The sequence below is a fragment of the Coenobita brevimanus genome, chromosome 43 (assembly GCF_032717465.1).
Source record: "Coenobita brevimanus isolate Jiangsu-jjx chromosome 43, ASM3271746v2, whole genome shotgun sequence".
Taxonomy (NCBI): Eukaryota; Metazoa; Arthropoda; class Malacostraca; order Decapoda; family Coenobitidae; genus Coenobita; species Coenobita brevimanus.
Genome location: NC_136996.1, coordinates 7,852,305 through 7,871,527, shown reverse-complemented (window position 1 = coordinate 7,871,527; position 19,223 = coordinate 7,852,305). Strand labels below are relative to the sequence as shown.

Below are 19,223 nucleotides of genomic sequence, written 5' to 3'. Positions count from 1 at the left end.
CGATTTTATTCAGCTCTGGAGTGATTTCTCGAACTGGTGGGTTTAGATATAGGCTTAATTAACCCCTTCATGACCACACAGCCCCTCTAAGCTACATAAAATCGTCTTACTTAAAATCGTCCAGAGACAGACCTGTTTAGTTCTCGGGCTGAGGTGCTTAATCTTAAATACTGCTAGAAGGTTTTATTCAGCTAGAGAAGGGCCATCACAGCGAAATGGCTAACGGTGCTTGTTTATAACCATCTTCGTTATAAGCTGTGTTTCTAATAATCGCCTGATGGTTGAAGTAAAATATAAACAACGTCTTTATGTTCAAGAGTGTGTGTGTGTGTGTGTGTGTGTGTGTGTGTGTGTGTGTGTGTGTGTGTGTGTGTGTGTGTGTGTGTGTGTGTGTGTGTGTGTGTGTGTGTGTGTGTGTGTGTGTGTGTGTGTGTACTCACTTCATATTCAAGTAAGCACCAAGTCTATTATATATTCCATGACGAGAACAGATAAATATAAAGAAAAGAGAAAAGTAGGGGCAGGGAAATGGCGGGGGACAGGGTGACGTGGAGGCGATTTGCTTGTGGCCACCCTGTATAAAGGATTAAGGCGTCTGGCGACAGATAGATAGATAGACAGAAATGTAAGTGAACAACGATGCGCTATCTGTTTCTATCCACCCATCAGGAAACAAGAAATCTAGATACTGACAAGCAGATAAAAGTGAATATATATAATGCTGTACCAATAAGCCTATCACGAGATGAATAAGTCTTGTCTAAACTTCCACCAACCTTCTTGGCCTTGCATTCTGAGATGTAGGGAAGAGGAGATTCCGAGGGAGGTTTACTTCTCTTGACTACAATCACCCACTCCTCTTCCACTTGACACACATTACGAGCAAACTTTCCCTTCCCTCTGACTGCGAGTTTGTCTTTACTCCAATGTCGGCTGGCTCTCTGGACAGCGCTTTTTGGCACACTGAGCAGGCGTCATCCTGGCATAAGCCGGTTTATGTGTTGTTTCCAGGCACTGGTGAACGTCAGGTAGTACATCTAATCACTGATGCTTGTATTTATCACAGTATTAAACACTTCGTTTACGTCTACTCACTGACAGTTCTTGGCATTATCAAAACATGAAGCACTCTTATTCTGATACTTTATAATCTGTTTTACGGCAATATAGGAAAAGGGTTATTTTCTCATCCATAACAATTACAATAATAATAATACGAAATGCTTGAAATATATTTTATATTCGATAATCAAAACATATAAAAACAGCTCATTGTCTTGTCAATGACAACTGATTTTATCGTAGTATTTTTATTCCTTTCAGAGACACAGGAAAAGAGTTTATCATGTCACCAACATATGACGCTATCGAAACATTAAACACGCAAGTGAGGTTACTCTAAACTCAAAATGCAAAGCAATATATGAAAATGGTTATCTTGTCACCAACAGTTCTTGACTTCATCAAAATATCAAACACATGGGACTGGTTATTCCACTCATCTTTCACAGCCATGTTGGAAAATGGGCTCAATTATCTCGTCACTTAAACAAGGCTTTATCAAAACATCAAACGCACACATCTAGTTATTCTGCTCGATTTTCAAAGCACTATGGGAAAAGGACTGTGTATCTTGACTGCGCACTAATGCAAGGTGTGGTGATAGTGATGAGTTATTAACAAAGGTGATGAGGTGACGGTGATGTAGCGATGAGGGTCACGTATGGAGCGAGGGTGGCAATGACGTCAGGCGGGGAGGGGGTAGGTGTCCCAGTAGTAAGCAGGGCGGTGGTAGGGAGGGATGTAATGACGTCAAGAGGAAAGGGAGTGGCAAGGAGGTGGCAGGCAGGGAATGGTGGGGTATGTGTTGATACCGCTGGTGACAACTGCATGAGAGCTGAGGACTTAAGAAATTGCCAGGGCAGCAGAAAAAGGAGCAGCGCAACGAAGAGGAGAGACATAGAGACGTATGGTATAGATGAAGAACAGAAGGAAAAGTCGGCTTTGATTTCTGTTACAATGCACAAAAGAAGAGAACAGAGAGATGGCAGAAAATAAGACACAGAGAGAAAGGGAAATCCTGAGATGGGCCAGTTACACACGGATGTGATGGAGATGCGGTCATATTAGTTTGTAAGAGTATAAAAAGAAATAAGAAAATAACGTGCGAGATAGAGAAGAAATGAGACACGGAGGAGGTGATACGTCTAAGTGAGTCCGTAATGTAGGAGGAGGTGGTGTGCCTGAGCGAAGGTGTAATACTGAGGCGCTGGCAGCACCCTTACCCACCGACCTTCTGTAGCGTACCCTGCTGTGGTGGGGACTTCCGCCCACCCCACCCCACCATAGCCACATCGGTTACCTCACCAGTCGCCAAACAGGAGCTTCCGCTGACTCACAGGTATAATAATAACGTACAGCATTCACCTATAATGGCAAGATCGTAACGGTAGCAGCGTTTTACATAATACAATAATTCCTATTATTTCCTGAATTCAAACCATTATGCGTCAGATACGGCGGTCTCCGACGGAGTTCTCCCCCATTAGATTACAAACATCTCAAAATTTCTATCTAGCGATGGCAATAACATCGTATTGAAATAACGGCAAACGCTAATGCATCCATCAATATAGGTTATCCAGCCATTAACCATGTCAGTCAGATGATGTCTTTTACATTAAATTCAGGTCATCACCAAGGGATTTTATTCATATTAGGAAGGATCTCTAGTTGTGAAAAAGTTACAGAAGCTTATGCATTACCTCTCCACTTCCATAAGTCTTCCCTCAGCTGAGAAAAACGTCTTGAGGTAGCAAGAATACTCTGGAAAGAAACTTGCTGAAAAACAAGGTAATTATGAAGTACGAAGGGATTTAAGGACTGCCTCGAGCAAAGCACACCAGTACTGGCAACTCCGAGTGTGCTGTACAGTTTTAATGAAGGAATCTGTAATCACTAATTCAAACCATCTCGCTTCTTATCATGCCGACGAAAAAGGCTTAAGTCAAATTTAGGAGACTTATATACCTAAGGTTCAACAAACGTTCAGTTTTATACGTTCATCTTTGCCATCTGAAGGTAGAGATACAGAAGGTAAATTTAGCGTCCCCTTGAAGGCTGGCAAAGCACATCCTCCCTAACTCATCCCACCCAACCCCTCCCCCTCATGCCACCTGGTCTTGCCTCATCCCACCCTAACCCACTCCAACACACAGCACCTCTCCCCACTCCACCCCACCCCGCCTCGCCCCACCTCAACTTACTCCACCCCACTCCGCCTCGCCCCGCCCTAACCCACTGTACCTCACTCTGCCACGTCCCACCACAACCCACTCCATCCCACTCCGCCTCGCCCCACCCTATCCCACTGCCCCTCACCCCGCCTCGCTCCACCTCAACCCACTCCACCCCAATGCGCCTCGCCTCAACCAGACCCACTCCGTCCCATGCCCTCCCCCATCCCCCACCACCTCGCCTGCCGGGCCATCCCATGACGCAGGTAGTGGCGACAAATCTGCCTCCATATTTATAAACTTACTTGAATTTCAGATAAGTATAAGATTCCTTGTTTATACTCTTACCACCACTCATTCAGCTATCATACACTACACAATGAAACTGAAGCGCATATCTAAGTGAGAAAATACGAAAAATAATATTAACTTCTGACAATACTAAACTGCCACGGAGATTTGTTTATACTGCAGATTACTCAAGCTCCTTAATAAATGAGGATCCTGAGCTCCGTTTTCTCCACAGTACGCCACGCCAATAATATCATACGGTACGGTACCCACCCCGCCAGGCCCTCGGATATCCCCACGCATATGGGGATTTCCTGACGTCTTATTTAATCCTTTCTGCTCAAGAGCGACAGTGCTTTTTCCATTCATGCTACTATCAGACTGTTTTATTCTGCGTGTCTCCTGGGCTGAGGAAAGTCGTCTGTAGTTGGCTGGAATAAAATGATGGAGACAGCTTTAATGTTAAAACTGATCTACCTTCACTACTATCAGTTTTTGCCCAACATAATAACTATATTGAAGCACTACGGCAAATCGTCACTTTTGACTTCTCCACTTATTAATTCAGAGCCTCAGTTGCTCACTGACTACACGTTCGTCTTCCAAACTGTTTGTTGTCTGAGAATAGGGCTCGAACCGGAGACGCGGAGCAAATTAAAGTGGGCTTTCGTGGTATGTCCCTTCATATGCTTACATTTGTTCGCATCATGTAGGTTCATACCGATAATATGTAGTCTGTTATTCTGATACACTCAACCATATTCATTACAACACTTCCACATGCAGACACCTCGTCTTTAGTTGTTCTATGCCGGCTCTGAGGATTAATTCTGACTTTTATCCCTCCAAAGAGAAGGTTTAATCCTTCAAGTGAACCTCATACTGACTGCTAGTTATTGTTATAGTAGATATTATAAGTATAAAACACACTGGAATATATCAAAACGAGAGAAAATATTATGGAACATAATGTAGCCACATGACAAATATGTACGGTAGCTACTTAACACCTTTAAAAATTATGTGACTATTTTATAGTTTATTCTTGTTATCTCAAGACCATTTTACTTAGCATGGGATAGATAAAATGACCATGGGGGATTAAATACCTTCTAAATTAGCAACCTTAACTAGTCGAGTAGCTCTCTTCATCTGAATAAAATTATCTGGCAGCATCAAAGACAAAATTAAAACACCATCATCGGTGTGAAGTGCTAAAAAAAAAATAACAAGAGTCAATACGATCAAGGATGAGATACAGGAACCCATGATGTACCACCACTGACGTCTAACAAGGCCAGAGAAGAAGGTAGCAGACACCCCCAGCCCGAGATAGCCGAGGCAGGCGTGAGCAACATCCCCATTTAGCTGGTCAAATATATTTACGGGCAGAAAGCGACGCTCAGCGTATAATATTACACGAACTTGAGTCACGGTGTCCCTTATGCAATCAACTCAATCATTACCTTTCTTGTGTAAATGCTGTTTTATAACGACGTCCTTTACATATATAATTTCCCTGTTACCATCAGACTAATTTATTCAGAGAAAGAGACTTGGATAAGGGGCAGGAAGTGATATCTCCATAAAATGTTGTTGGACCTTGAGGCACGCTGACCCTTATGTGGAGAGATAAGTGACAGTACAGGTAAGATGTGGTGTGTTGTGGGTAGAAGGGTCGTTATAGAGTACGGAAAGACATGCCCGAAGGTCCACTGCAGAGAAAGATAGATAGCAAACGTCACGTCTCTCATCTATACAGTCTTATAAACTGTTCTTGCTACCAACAGTCAATTTTACCAAGATCGGGAGACTAATATATTTCCCGGCAGGAACATACTCCGTTCTTATAATATTGCAGGAACTGGAGTCATGCTGCCCTTTACGTCGTTATCCCAGCCATCACCTTTCAACAAACACTCTCACTACCATGACGTCTTTTTCATTTGAGTCAGGGTACCAACAGACGATTTATACTCAACTTGAGAAAGATCTGCCATGGTGACACTGTTTAATAAGGGCTCTATCTAACCCACTGAGTTCGAAATGTTTCCCCCTAAACTGAATAAAATCTTCTCGAACAGCAAGAAATAAGAAATGGTATCATCGCCCTGAAGGGACTGATCGCTTTGACAGGATGACGCGCCTTTTGCTTTTTTCTTGTTACCACCAGACGGTATTACTCGGACTGGAAGGAACTTTTTGAACTTGAGAGGTCAGAGAATGCCTTTGTTTACAATTCTGCCACATGAGGTAACCCCTAGACTGAATGACATTTTTAACTATAATGACGTCTTTTTTAGTCTTCTTTATTTAGTTTTATTTTAATATACTTTGCATTACCTACATGTATTTTACTCTTGCTATGGTCAGACAATTATTTCATCAGAAGGCGCTTGGAGGCTGCAAGAATGAACCACCGAAGGACAACATCGTACTGAAATTTTTAACCTAAATGACGTGCTTCTTATTTTTGTTTTTCACATTACTTTTTTATACTTCTCATTATATATATATATATATATATATATATATATATATATATATATATATATATATATATATATATATATATATATATATATAAAATCATGTTACGTTCAGATGATTCGGCTATATTGTCAGCTTGGGCAAGATCTCGCATAGTGCAGGATCCACGTAGTCTCCATTAGCCCCTTGACTAGAAGAGATCTCATGCTACGCGGTGGGTGGAACATAATAACAAAAAGGTGTCATCTAACTGAAGGCGCCAATCTCTCCCCTTTACTTTTAGTCAGACGTTTTCATCAAATCTTCTCCGGTATTTTTCCCCTTCAGTCACCCTCTTCCCCCCCAGGATCCTAATCTGATTTTCTACTCTAATTCCTGTTCCCCTCTCACAGCCAATTCAAAGCGTTTCTCCCCCTCTCACTCACTTCATTTCTCCCTCACCCGTTCCAACTCTTATGTACCCCTTCCTCACCCTTTCAGATCTCAGTCTTCCCTACATCTCAGATAAACATTTCTTTTCTCCATCATATGGCTGTCTATCTTTCCTTCCCGCATATTCTCCTGCACTTTTCATTCACCACACCCTTTCCATCCCTTCAGATCTCACCCTTTCCCGCGTCTCATATAAACACATTTCTTTCCTCCAATGTTTACAATTACAGGTATGTATCATTATTTTCTTCCTCTATCATTTCTAGCTATCCCTCCATACCTTACAGTTACCAACCCCTCTCTTGCTTCCCGCTTCTGCCTGCATACCTAATGTCTCACATAAGGTCATCCATTTTACACCCTCAAAATCCCGCTTCCCACATGAACTCAAACCTTTCTCCACCATCAGCTGTATTGCTCAGGGGCTCTCGACCGAGGGGAAAATTTCTCCCCAGGGGGTAATTTGGTCATTTTCGTGGTGAATCCTAATGCAGTGAAACAAAAAATGAGAAGGGGGAAATTAATCTGAATATTCCTTCGCAATGAGGAGACCTTACCTCTTTCGTATGGCATTGGTCAATATCACATCTACATGAACAGTTGGTAACACTTGGGAGTTTGTTTCGGTACTTAAGCTGTGAAATATGGTAATAACGTCCATGACCGTCCCTAGGAGCAATCGAGCAGGAGTATTCGTGAATAAAGTCCAGTAATTTTCTGTGTTTCTTGGATTCGGACTGGAGGCAAATGTCCTACGAGGAAGACAGAGCGGGAGAAATCGCTTAAAAAAATTATGATCCCTTTATTTACAGCTCGCTATCCTTATGTTCCACAAAAATCCCCGACTTGCTTCATATTACTCCCTCCCTACCCCTCGCTGGCGAGAAGTTGCACTATACGTGGAGGCGTTATGCATCGTGGGTGGAGCGACTGTGCCGTCAAACCGGGAGACAATCTTCATATTTCCCTGCACCTTGCCATGGGAAAGACACTGGTTCGTTCCTGGCGAAGCGCTGTCTACCACAAGGAGATGCTGGATTCCTGCAAGGTGTATGTGATGTACAGTACCTGTAAGATGGCCTCACTGAAGCAATTGCTTACCTGTTGTCGGCAGGTCTGCTCCCCAAGACAGACCGAGGCTAAGCAACAACAACAACAATAACACTGAATCTTACATGAACACAGCATTACAATGACACATTCGTCTTGCTACTCTCTCCACGTCTTTGTCTCACTCTCTTTCCACTATTAATCTACGACTAGTCTTCCTTATCTCTCATAGTTCCTCCTGACTTGTGAGTGATTCACAGTGACTACTGGGGAAAATCAATTAGTGAGATCTTGAGCTCTTTTCTGTGTTTCCTTCCCATCCGTTTTATCTCCAGTCTTACTCCCTCCCTCCCTCGCGCCAGATATAAACATCCCTCTCCTCACTATCTTTTTATTTGTTTATTACCAGATGTCTTAATCCAGGAAGGGGTGGTCACAAACATACCGCTTCCTTTTCACCTTGTCCTCTGCCATTAAGTTGGCCTCCATTTAGCTCACACCACGTTCACCCATACAACTCCACCTCATTCCTGCATCTCATCCTCGACTTCCCTCTCCCCCTAACTCATTTATTTTTTTTATATGTCCGACTCTGGGCATAGGCTTCATAGCCAGCTATCAAGGCCCAGCAGTCCTCCTACATACCCTACACGTCTACATGTCACCACTTCGGCACTAACACCCACCGTCCATATTGAATACATGCTACGGCTGTCTCATACAGGACTGGTGTATTGGTATTAGCGGAGGTATTTTTACGACATGTCGGCGGGTCATGTGGTAGATCAGGAAACTGTGCTTTTTAGGAAATTCAGATCCTTAAACTGTTCCCTGCCCCAGCCGGGATTCGATCCTGGGTCCATTATGACTGCAAGCCGCCTCTCTACCGATTCAGCCACCGCCTCACCCATATGCACTCTCTTAGTCAGTCACATATTCTCTTTTTTCTCATCATTTAAAAATACCCCTCCTAGCTACTCCTCTCCTACTTTCCACTACTTTCTCCATTGATTGCAATTCACATATACTAACTCCATGCCTGCAGCGCTTACAAACAGCTACCTGGTACCCTTCCGTTACTTAATCCACACGTCTTTCTTCCTTTTCTTGCTGCCTCCCTCTCTGGTTTACTGTATCTCATCTGGGTCTATCATTACAGCTTCATCTGCTCCAGTGCCTCGTATAGCAGTTCAGGATCTCTGCATTTCGTATCTCTTCATCCCCTGCGTTCAATATTTACTCTTTCCCTTGCAATCGTTAATGTTCTCTGCGTTCTACGGCTGTTCCATAAAACTTTATCATCCACAACTGCTCCATTAATAATGTTCTCTACCTTCCTCAACTATTTCACGAAAGTTCTCTGCATTCCACGGCTATTCCATGAAAGCTGTTCCATAAACGTTATGTCTACCACAATTGTTCCACAAGCGTTTCCTACCTTTTGTATTTGTTCCACAAGTATTCTCTGCCTTCCACATCTGCTCCTTTCCTTCCTACCGCATCGACTTCACCCCAGCTACCTGCCTCAGCCCTCCATAATTACCTCTTCCCTCGTGACCTGTCCCTCACCCTCCCACGCTAACTCGTCTCTCCCACCCTCTCTCAAGCGGCCATATTCTCGCTGAATTGACTCATTAGATCTGATGAGGCATATTATATTACAACTTGCTACCCCAGACGACTGTATTTAATTTGGGTGTACCTTTAGCACTGGAGACGGTAGGCACACCTTCCACTAAACCCCTTCGCCAATAAGGTCTCTTCAAAGTTACATATAATAACTCTGTGGTGTCGGGATTAAAATGAATATGACGTCCTCGGGTTGAAAGGCTAACAGCTTTCGTAACAGCAGTTTCTCAGGTATGCAATCGGCAGTTCATCAACATCATTATCATCAGCATAATCATCTCTGCACTTCAACTTATTTATAATCGTTTTATATGACACTTACGCAAACTTAGCCGATATGAAGGAGGCACAGCAAAGTATTAAAAAGTAGTAAGCAAAATCAATCCCAAACGAAGAGGCAGCACGAATTTCTCCCATGCCAAAAGGAATACGGTGACACATGGCAGGGATGTGAACATAACGATGGCTGGTGATGTGGCGTGGGTAGGACAGCACACGCCCTCCTGCTCTCTCACACAGAATGCATACCGCGCCTCCATGAATACCAAGCAGGAGTGGGGGCATACTCCAGTGGGCATTACCGCTGTTCGGGATGGTGCCAGGAATCCGGAAGCGAATTTGTTGCTATCATTAAGGCTTAGGGCTAGAGTCACGGCTCAAAATTATTTAAAGATGAATACTGCTCAACAACTGGACTAATTGTTTATTATTCCAGATGTACTGGTAAAACTTAGTAATCCAGCTTCATCTAGTCTACAATTAAACACAGTAAAGGTAAGGCCATACTGGGTACAGTAGATTAATCCCGCCGCAACGACATTAACTTTTTCATTTCGTTCTTGCGATCTAAAAACAATTTTGTTTCCTCAAGTCAGGAGGTATGTTATCAAGCACGAGATGTTATATGGCCTTCTTTAACCCCTTAACTTCCAGGTAGTCTCAACTCACTCTGGATAAAACTGGCAGCAGCAAAAATAAAAAAAAAATGCAGTCTACGCGCTGGCGGGTCCATTATTTCACTGGATTAACTTCATGGATTATATTCTTGCTATATCCTATAAGGACAACCTCCAACAAAGTCCATGCTTATGAAACATTTCCCCAGTGCTAAGGAAAATAGTCTGGTGATCATACAAGAAAAAAATGACAAACAAGTCCCCATGTGAAAGACAGAGAGAGAGAGAGGGGGGGGGGGTGGAAGTAAATGAAACGTGCTGGTTAAATCCCGTAGAGTAAACCTATGAGCAACCCAGTCCTTCGCCAGGCAGCCATCCAGCAGTGTCTATTTTTATCCTCGGTGGAGGTTAGAGTGGCGGGCAGAGGGGGGAGTTAATGTGATTACTGTCTGCGGCAGTCGCGTTGGGGGAGAGGAGACTACAAGGCCAGTTGAGGTAGAGACACGTTCACACACACACACACACACACACACACACACACACACACACACACACACACACACTCTCTCTCTCTCTCTCTCTCTCTCTCTCTCTCTCTCTCTCTATATATATATATATATATATATATATATATATATATATATATATATAAATATATATATAATAAATTATAGGCTACAGTATATACATAAAAATATGCAGATGAATAGATATCAATTTACCCTTTCTATTTATCTATCTTTCTTTCTATGCATTTATGTTGGCATTAATGTATCTATCTATCTATCTACTTATGTTTGTCTTTTCGTCTGTCTCGGTCTCTGTCTGTAGTTCTGCCAATTATTATGTTTCACCCTCTCTCTCTCTCTCTCTCTCTCTCTCTCTCTCTCCACACTCTGATTCCTTAGAATGTTTTTCAAGTTGAAGCAAGTGGATAACGAGGCCATTCTTAATCCCTTAAAATTTTACCATCCGGTTCTTGTCCTTTATCTGTAATTAGTGGTTATCGCTGGACAGGTAAGCCTCTGTCGCCCGGTGGTTACTGTGTTCTTCTCGAGATGCTTGTATCTGCGCCGAAACTAGAGTTCTATACCGATGCGGAACCTAACACGGATGCTGGTACTATGTCCTTCATATGCTTGCACATATTTGCACCCTGCCGGCTCATACCTGTGACAGATTTGGACTGTGACATGTACTGTATAGCCATTCCAACACCTCAACTTTCACATGCATGACTCTCAGTACGGACACTTTTTTTTTATTTGTATATGGCGTGTATGAGGAAGTGTGTCTGACCATCATACTCCTTGTGGGGAGAAGGCCCAGTTCTACTTTGAGCTTCATAGAAACTGTTACAGAATACTGTGATACAGAATACAGATACTCCTTTCTTCGCACGAACTTTACCTTCTCCGTGTTTAGTCTCACCAAGCAAGAAGAGACTCAGGGCTCGACGGTAACACAACCCTCTAGGCTCCAGGAACGTTGTCGGATTACCTTTCATCGACATCTAACCTTCTCCTATCATCCCTTAACTATCCCACAACTCCAGTACCTATTATTCTATCTCACAGTTCATAAAGTGTCTTGCCAATTCCATGTTTCTTGTATCCTCACCTGTCCACAACTCTAGCACCTTCATTTATCCTTCACCTATCTCACTACTCCTGTACCTGTTCGTCTATCTCACAGTTCCTACAGTTCCTCACCTATCCTACTGTATATCTCCTTTATCCTCATTTATGCCACAACTGCACCCTGGCCTATCCTTTACCTATCCCACAATTACATCTTAATCCATTCCACTACTGCTTCAGCCCCATTTACCTCTCTCCAATTCCACATCTCCTTCACCCATATCCACAGTACACCACAATCCCTCAGTCTTTCCTCAACCAAACCACGACCTTTATATCTTTGCGTTGCCCACAACTCCCCCACAACCACTGCACCCTCGGCCATCTCACACCTATCCTTTATCCGCCCAAGAATGCTGGAGGAATGTGTGTGCGTGTTTGTGTCGCCTCTTTTTGCTCCTTCAGCCGCACTCCTCCCTCGTTAAAAAAAACAGTAAAAACATCCTCCCTCTTCACAGACAGAGGAGAGCGGATTTAGGTTTCCGCTGAGGGTGTGCTGCTGCTAGTTTACCCTGCTCTTCTGTCTGTTTATCTATCTCTCTATCTAGTTATTTACATTTTCTTCCATCCATCTATACATCCATCCGTATATCTGTCCACCTACCTCGTTCTATCATTCTGTCGTCATTTATCTATTTGCCTGCCTGTCTATCTACCTTTGGTCTATGTATTGCCCGGCGTCATATCGTATATTTCATACAGGGTGACGGTGACAAAACAGCCATCCCAGACAATCTGCCCGCCAGTATTCCTCTAATTATTATAGGTACATAAGGTCGTGTTCACTCTGGCTTAGGAGTTCTTTTGCTTAGCGATTTATTCCCTCATTACGCCGTTATATTCTCTTGTACGTATTTATACCATTAGAACTGGAACATACTGTAGTAGGCATACAGGCAAATATCACGCACGAGAAAAGTAACGTACAATACGGGAATGAAGTATCAATCAAGATAATCATTAATTTGGTTAGGACTTATATTATTCGTGGTCCGTTCATTCAGATAACCAGCAAACAAAACCGGAAAGGGTACTGATTTTCTGTTTGTACCATATGCAGTAATACACTGTTAAAGAAGAGGTGCTAGAAAGCCTTCCAAGCCGACGAGAATATAGCCAATAGCCATGACACGTTTACTACACCAGGCCAAGAATCGGTACTCACAGTCCAGTTGAGCATTCCTGTCCCTCACGTCCTGCTGAAGTAGGGACAGCTTCTCCTGCAGCTCCTCAGACTTCTTCAGTGTGTCCTGGACGTTCCTCAGAGAGTCAAGCGTCTGTTTCAGCTTAGTCACTTCCTCCTGACTCTCCGCCAGGGATAGTGTCAGCTGGTCTACCTGCTTCTGGTACCGCTCCTCCTGCGCCGCCAATTCCTTCCTGGGGAGAGAAGAAGATACTCTTTATTTCAGGTGAATATCTGGGCTCACTTATATCAGCAGCATGTAAGAGGCAAGATATAAATCGAGATACTATTCTTTTCTGTCTGATGAGGTGCATATCTGTTATATTCTTGGCATTTTCAGTTAGGAGAGGTTAGGTACAGCCTTCATTTAGCCATCCGCTACTAGGGGATACTGCTAAAATAAATAAAATCGTCTGGTAGTGGCAAAATAGATTAAAACTGACGTCCTTTGGCTGAAATGAGTTAATCCCTACTGATTCCTGTTATTCCTTTGACATCCTAAAAAATGAGCATCAGTTAAAGAATATTTGCCAGTACAGTAGCGCCAGGTCATAAATGAATTACACAAAAAGTAAACTTTTTACGACGAGTTTACAGGAACTCATTCATTTTAGTGCAACATTTTGTTGCCCCAGTTCTGCAGTCATATTTACCTGCTATGAAAAATCTCCTTGTTAGGTGGCACAATAGCTATTTCTTCCCCTCTTGTTATATTAAAATCATAACTAGTAAACTTTCACCTCTTCAGTTATGTGACGCACTTTTTTTTTTAGCTTCTCTACATCAATATTGTTTTCGGCAAGGTTTCTCGTTTTAATGAGTTAATGAAACTTTTAATATGAATTTCAAAGCTCAGATATCTCCCCAAGGATAAGTAAAAATCGTCAGGAAAACGCTGACGAGAGAGAGAGAGAGAGAGAGAGAGAGAGAGAGAGAGAGAGAGAGAGAGAGAGAGAGAGAGAGAGAGAGAGAGAGAGAGAGAGAGAGAGAATATTACGTCCTATTCTGCCTTCCAACACATTACAAAAGTTTCCGAGGAATATTATATTACCTGCCCTAATGTGTATCATGCCACCCAACGTACACAACAGGAGTGAGACGCCTCATATAAGTATTTACCATAAACAACGATATCAACTACAGTAAACAGTTATTCTTTCAATCCGTTGACATATTTTTTTATTGTATTCCTGTTGGCTCCAAATGATTTCACACTGTCTGGGAGATACGCTTTTCGAACTAGAGGGTTTGACGTAGCTTCAGAAAAAAAAAAATGGAAACATCTCCCTTAAGCTGAATAAACTTGTCTGGATGCAACAAGAATAAAATAGGTGCGTCACTGGACAGTAAAGATTAGGAGGACGCTGATCTTATTCGCGGTTTACCTGCTTCTGTCCTCGGCCTCACTCAGCAGCCTCCTGGCCTCACTCTCGCCCTCCGTCTGACATTCCTTCGAGGCCGACTGGACTTCCTGAGTCTGCATTTCCACCGATCTCTTTGCCACGATCTTGAGCTCATCCATTTCGCATAGTTTATCGTCCTTTGTTTTGCACTGTTTAATGTTATCCTCTTCAAGTGATATTCCTTTTTCATCTCTGTTGTCGATATTGAGATTATCAGATCCAATGGTTTTATTGTGTTCGATGTTTTCTTTATTAACTTTACTTACATTTGCATCGGTATTGTTTATACCTTCTTCATCACTGACACTCTTGTTATCAGCACTCTGAATCACTTTTTGCTCACTGCTTGTAGTTGCGGAAGTACTTTCATTTTTGCCTGACACTAACTGAACTTTGATTCGCATGATGCTGTCCTCCTTTTCCACCGTCACGCCATCTGTCTTCCTTCTACTAGTGGATAAAGATCTCCTCCGTGGAGGCCTGTGAGACTTGCCTGTATCACCGTCTGGGCCACCGGCTGTGGTCTCAGAGTGCCTAGACGAGGATCTGGTCCGGCGTTTCTCTTGCTTCTCCTGTGGTCCCTCTGACTCTGGACTCGTGGCAGTGTTGGCACGCTGGATATCGCTCAACATCACTGACCTCGTCATCCTGCGATCGGAGCCTCGGGACTTGGACCTGTGACGTGGAGGGGCAGTGACATCCAATGACTGACTTCCCTCTTCACTACCACCTACATCCGTCACCTCCGTATTCCCAGATTCTTCTACCTGGTGAACTGATATTTCGCTCTGTTTTATCCCAGTGATCTGACTCTTGTCACTAGATGCCGAACTTTTGCTTGAACTCAAAGTATCTCTTGTTTCTGATGCACGGGATCTGCTTCTTGTTCTTCTACGCCAAGGCACAGTAACTTCCTCTTCATTACTGTTCGTGCTGCCCGTTGTACCCGAGTCTCCGGCTTTCTGGTCCCCTTGCATTCTGTGGCGTCGTGTGGACGATGACGAGCGATATCGCACTCTTTCCTTGGCTCCATCCCTTTCGGAGCTCCTTTTCCTCTCCTCACTTGCATCAGACAATGGCCTTCGCCTCAGGGCTATGTCAGACTTTTCTCTCCTGAGTTCTCTTGAAGCTGGAACAGATCGTGGTCTCTCCTTGGCTTTCTCTTTTCCTTCCTTATTCCTATTACCCTCATCCCCAGACAGAATTTCTAATGACACTCTCTGATCTTTGTCTTCACTCTCTGTTACAGAACTTCTACACAGTGGAATTTTGAATATAACATGAGTGGCGGCCTCAGCATTTCCAGCAGAGCCGAGAATTTTCTCTGATCTTTTATCATCAACCGGATCCTTCAGAATTACTTTTACTGCGTCTGATCCCTCCGGTTTTGTGAATTCAGCTTTCTTCATTTCAATCTTTTCCGACCCGGAATCTTTTACTTTAGCCAAGGACGCAATGGCTGGCTGCCTGGATGTGGCCGGAGTAGATGTACTGCTCGCTTCAACTTTCTTCCCATCAGAGGTGGAGGAGCTGCCATCATATGGTGGCGTCGAAGTGGCAGCTTTTCCCTCACACACTTTTTTCTTTATATTTTCATTTTGAATTTCTTTTTCATTTTTCACTGCACTTTCGCTTTTCCGTGGTCCTGAATACCTTCCCCAATCCTTTGTATTTGACTGTGATTTGGGGAAGAGTTGTGGGTTTTCATTTCTGTCACTTGGGTTGTTACTCATACCACCTTTATTTTGCACAACATTTAGGAACTTCTCCTCGTTCACTGGTGTCAAGGAGTAGGACCTCTTATGCGTTACACCTGGATTGATCTGCCTTTCTGACGAGGGTTCAGGGGCGGAGTAACGTGTTGTCTGACCTGTGCGTCCGCTCAATGACATTTTATCATCATTTCTGGTCGTTGAAGGAATTGGTGATAGACGACTGGAGCCTAAAACTGCTCGTGGGTTAGGAGTCTTTTCTAATGTATTTGATCCAGAAGTGTGTCCGTCACTTTCATTTTCTGGTATTGACTCCAGGGAATGCATGGATGATATGGAATGGCGAGACTTGCCAACAGTTGGTGAGGTGCTTCTCTGGGGTGTCATGCTCACCGACTCTAGTTTGGTATCACTAGAGAAACTAACCTTTGGTGGTGGCGAAGGTGAGGATCTGGTCCTTACTTTATTCTTTAATGATGTGTTTGACTGAACCTCCGGCCTATCTGACGCGAGAGGTGAAGAAGAGGCACCAAGCCTTTGAGAAACACTACCCATTTGCCTCGCTGCAAAGCCAGGCTCGCCTGGGGAATCTGGACATACTTGAGCTGAGAGCATGTGCCTGACTGAGGGTGGAGAAGATGGAGGTGTTTGCAAGCAGTCAGCGTCAATGAAAGAAATCGAGGAGTTGCTGAGTGAGGGTGAGGAGGAAGGATTGACAGGTGAGCGAGAGCCAGCCCGGCGAGATGCAGCTGTTGGATTGGTCTTGATGTTGGTCCGCACTGTCTTCCTTCCAGCTGTCGGAGATGAAGTTATTCTACCACCGGTTCCCATTCTCGGCCCTGGAGGTGTGCGGCGGCCGGAGGGAGATATGGGTCTTGCGGAAATGCTGGAAAGGCTGGATGTGGAGCTGGATGGAGTAGATAGCATCGAGGTTCGGCCATCTGGCGAAGTGGGCCGGGAGGAAGAATTTGCAGTAAGCTGGTAGGGTGATGCTGCCGGCGAGAGGGGCAAACCAGGCGACGACGGTGGTGTTACTACTCCCGGGGAAGGTGTCAGGCGGCCCTCGTCTCTCTCGCAGCCAGATGTTTCTGGCGGCAGAGGTGGTGTAATCCCTGAGCTGACAAAAGGTCCTCTGGGCGCGATTAACCGCGGGTTGAGTGGTGGCTTCATTGCCAAAGGAGTGGCATTCCCTGACCCCTTACTGGTTTCGAGTGCGGGAGATACTACCTGGTTTTCACACTTGCTTTGCAGTTCAGGTAAGCCATTCCTGTGAGGCTGTGGATATCCAACAGCTCCTGCAAACGTTGAGATACTTGGAATAAATGCAGCAGAGAGCAAACCACCGGATTTGCTGCTACCCTTAATATCACGGCCTTTTGAAAGGAATGAGAACTCTTGAGCTGGAGGAGGAGTGTGAGCAGCAGCAGCAACAACAGCTACATCCTGGGACTGGTTGAGAGGTGAGGTGGGCGAGGATGGGCGGGACTGGTATTCGCCGCTATGCCTGGTGGTGGCTGAGGGAAAGGCGGTATCTTCCTCACCCTCAGTGGCGGTGCTATTCTGGCGAGACAGCGGATCGTGGTCGCTGTCCGCCCACTCACCTGAATCCCTCCCATCGGAACTCTGACTTTTCCTTGCGGCTGATGAGTCGACGCTTCCCTCCTTGGTTCTCTCGATCGATTTACTTTTTCGAAAGATCGATTTTGAGGACTTTTCTTCCTTGCCCTTTCGTAGCGCTACTTTGGCTTCCTTCTCCTCTTTATTATTCGATTTGTCTTTTTTCTTGTCCTTATTAGGGGTTTCACAGTTTTTCTCTTTGGTCACAGTTTTGTCCTTTTTATTTTTGAAGAAACCAAACATAATGTGCACTGGTGGTCGCGTGCGGAGCCAGTCATGAGCTCACCAGTGCCCGCCAACGGCACTCTGGCACTGACGCCGCACTCACGTTACGACCTTCATTAAACATCAAACACCAAAACAACATTGATAAAGTGATAAGGAATTCATTAACAAGTAAATCAGTAAATGTCTATCAGTAACACCTGAACTCTCACTCATTCACTAAACAACAAAAATGCCATAGTAATAATCATGACCATCCTGACATTCTTCTACGTACGTGGTGTGAAACAGAGGGAGAAAACAAGGAAAGAGAAAACACGAACGAGAGAGAACTATTAACAGCATGCCTAATGGAATGGATCAAACATTTGTTCACACATCACTCAGGTCGCCTAGCTCTACCTCACACACACACACACACACACACACACACACACACACACACACACACACACACACACACATTTTTTGCCGTTTTGCTTACACATACATTTCACACTACCTATCAGATAGTCAGATATCTTTATCATCCGGGTAAAGATAGGTGGGCACTGCTAATGTAACCCTCCCACGTGTTTGTGTTTTACTCTTCCTCTATGCAGACGAATTTATTCCATTTCTGGGAGACCATTCACAGTGAAGGAATTCCCTAAAGTTCAAAAATTCTCCAAAGCTGAAAGACGTCATCGGCAGGTTGTTAGACTGAAAGCAGAATTACGTCATCGGAGTCAAGCTGCTAAGTTGCGAGTGGGGGGAGAGGAGGGGGGAGAGAGAGTACGTCACACCACCACGTGCTCGTCAGTGGTTCAATTGACATGCCCTAGATAAGCAAGAGATTTCACACCACCAGAGTTCATCCATGTCTTTTTTAGCTCTGAAACTCAAATGCTCGTTCGTTTTTAATAATGAAAATGATGGAATATGTGCGTGGCGGAAAGAAAATCTAAAAATGTTTTTGGTGCAGAAATATGAGACATTTTTTAGACGACGCGACCCAGAAACTGTGTTGGATAGTTAAACAGCCTGGAGCGCCAACAGGAAACGCCTATTCATTTTGTTTACAGTGTGGGCGGGTGTGAGAGTGGCCCTGGCAGCTTCCCTCCTAAACACCGACCCTGCAGCCCATACCGGGTCGATATCAAGCACACACGTGAGGACGCAGGTAACAACAGCGAGGAAAGGGCAACATAAATGAGTGTAACACAAAAGGAAGGAATTTTAGGAACTGCTTCACATATAGTAGTTTGCAATGAAGAGGATGACTTAAATGGAAAGAGCGTTTACAGGGAACATTATACCATACAAATCAACAGATGACTGTGAAAAGCATTAACCTAGTCTATAAAACTAAAATTTGATCGGGTGGAGAAGCGCAAATAGCAGGAGAGAGAGAGAGAGAGAGAGAGAGAGAGAGAGAGA

The 19,223-nt window shown here is 44.0% G+C and overlaps 2 protein-coding genes across 4 annotated transcripts in view; both read right to left on the bottom strand.

Annotated features, from left to right (window-relative positions):
• LOC145397813 (uncharacterized) overlaps positions 1-19,223 on the bottom strand; it is an 856,770-nt gene that overhangs the window by 65,349 nt on the left and 772,198 nt on the right. For all 3 annotated transcript variants that reach the window (XM_080270837.1, XM_080270836.1, XM_080270838.1), the window contains exon 13: positions 12,830-13,041. In XM_080270837.1, coding sequence (XP_080126963.1) covers positions 12,830-13,041 — 212 coding nt within the window. The remainder of the gene's footprint in view (positions 1-12,829; positions 13,042-19,223) is intronic.
• Positions 14,229-17,822, bottom strand: LOC145397724 (uncharacterized). Its single transcript, XM_080270738.1, has one exon. It carries the CDS (start codon positions 17,820-17,822, stop codon positions 14,229-14,231), a length of 3,594 nt encoding a protein of 1,197 aa, XP_080126864.1.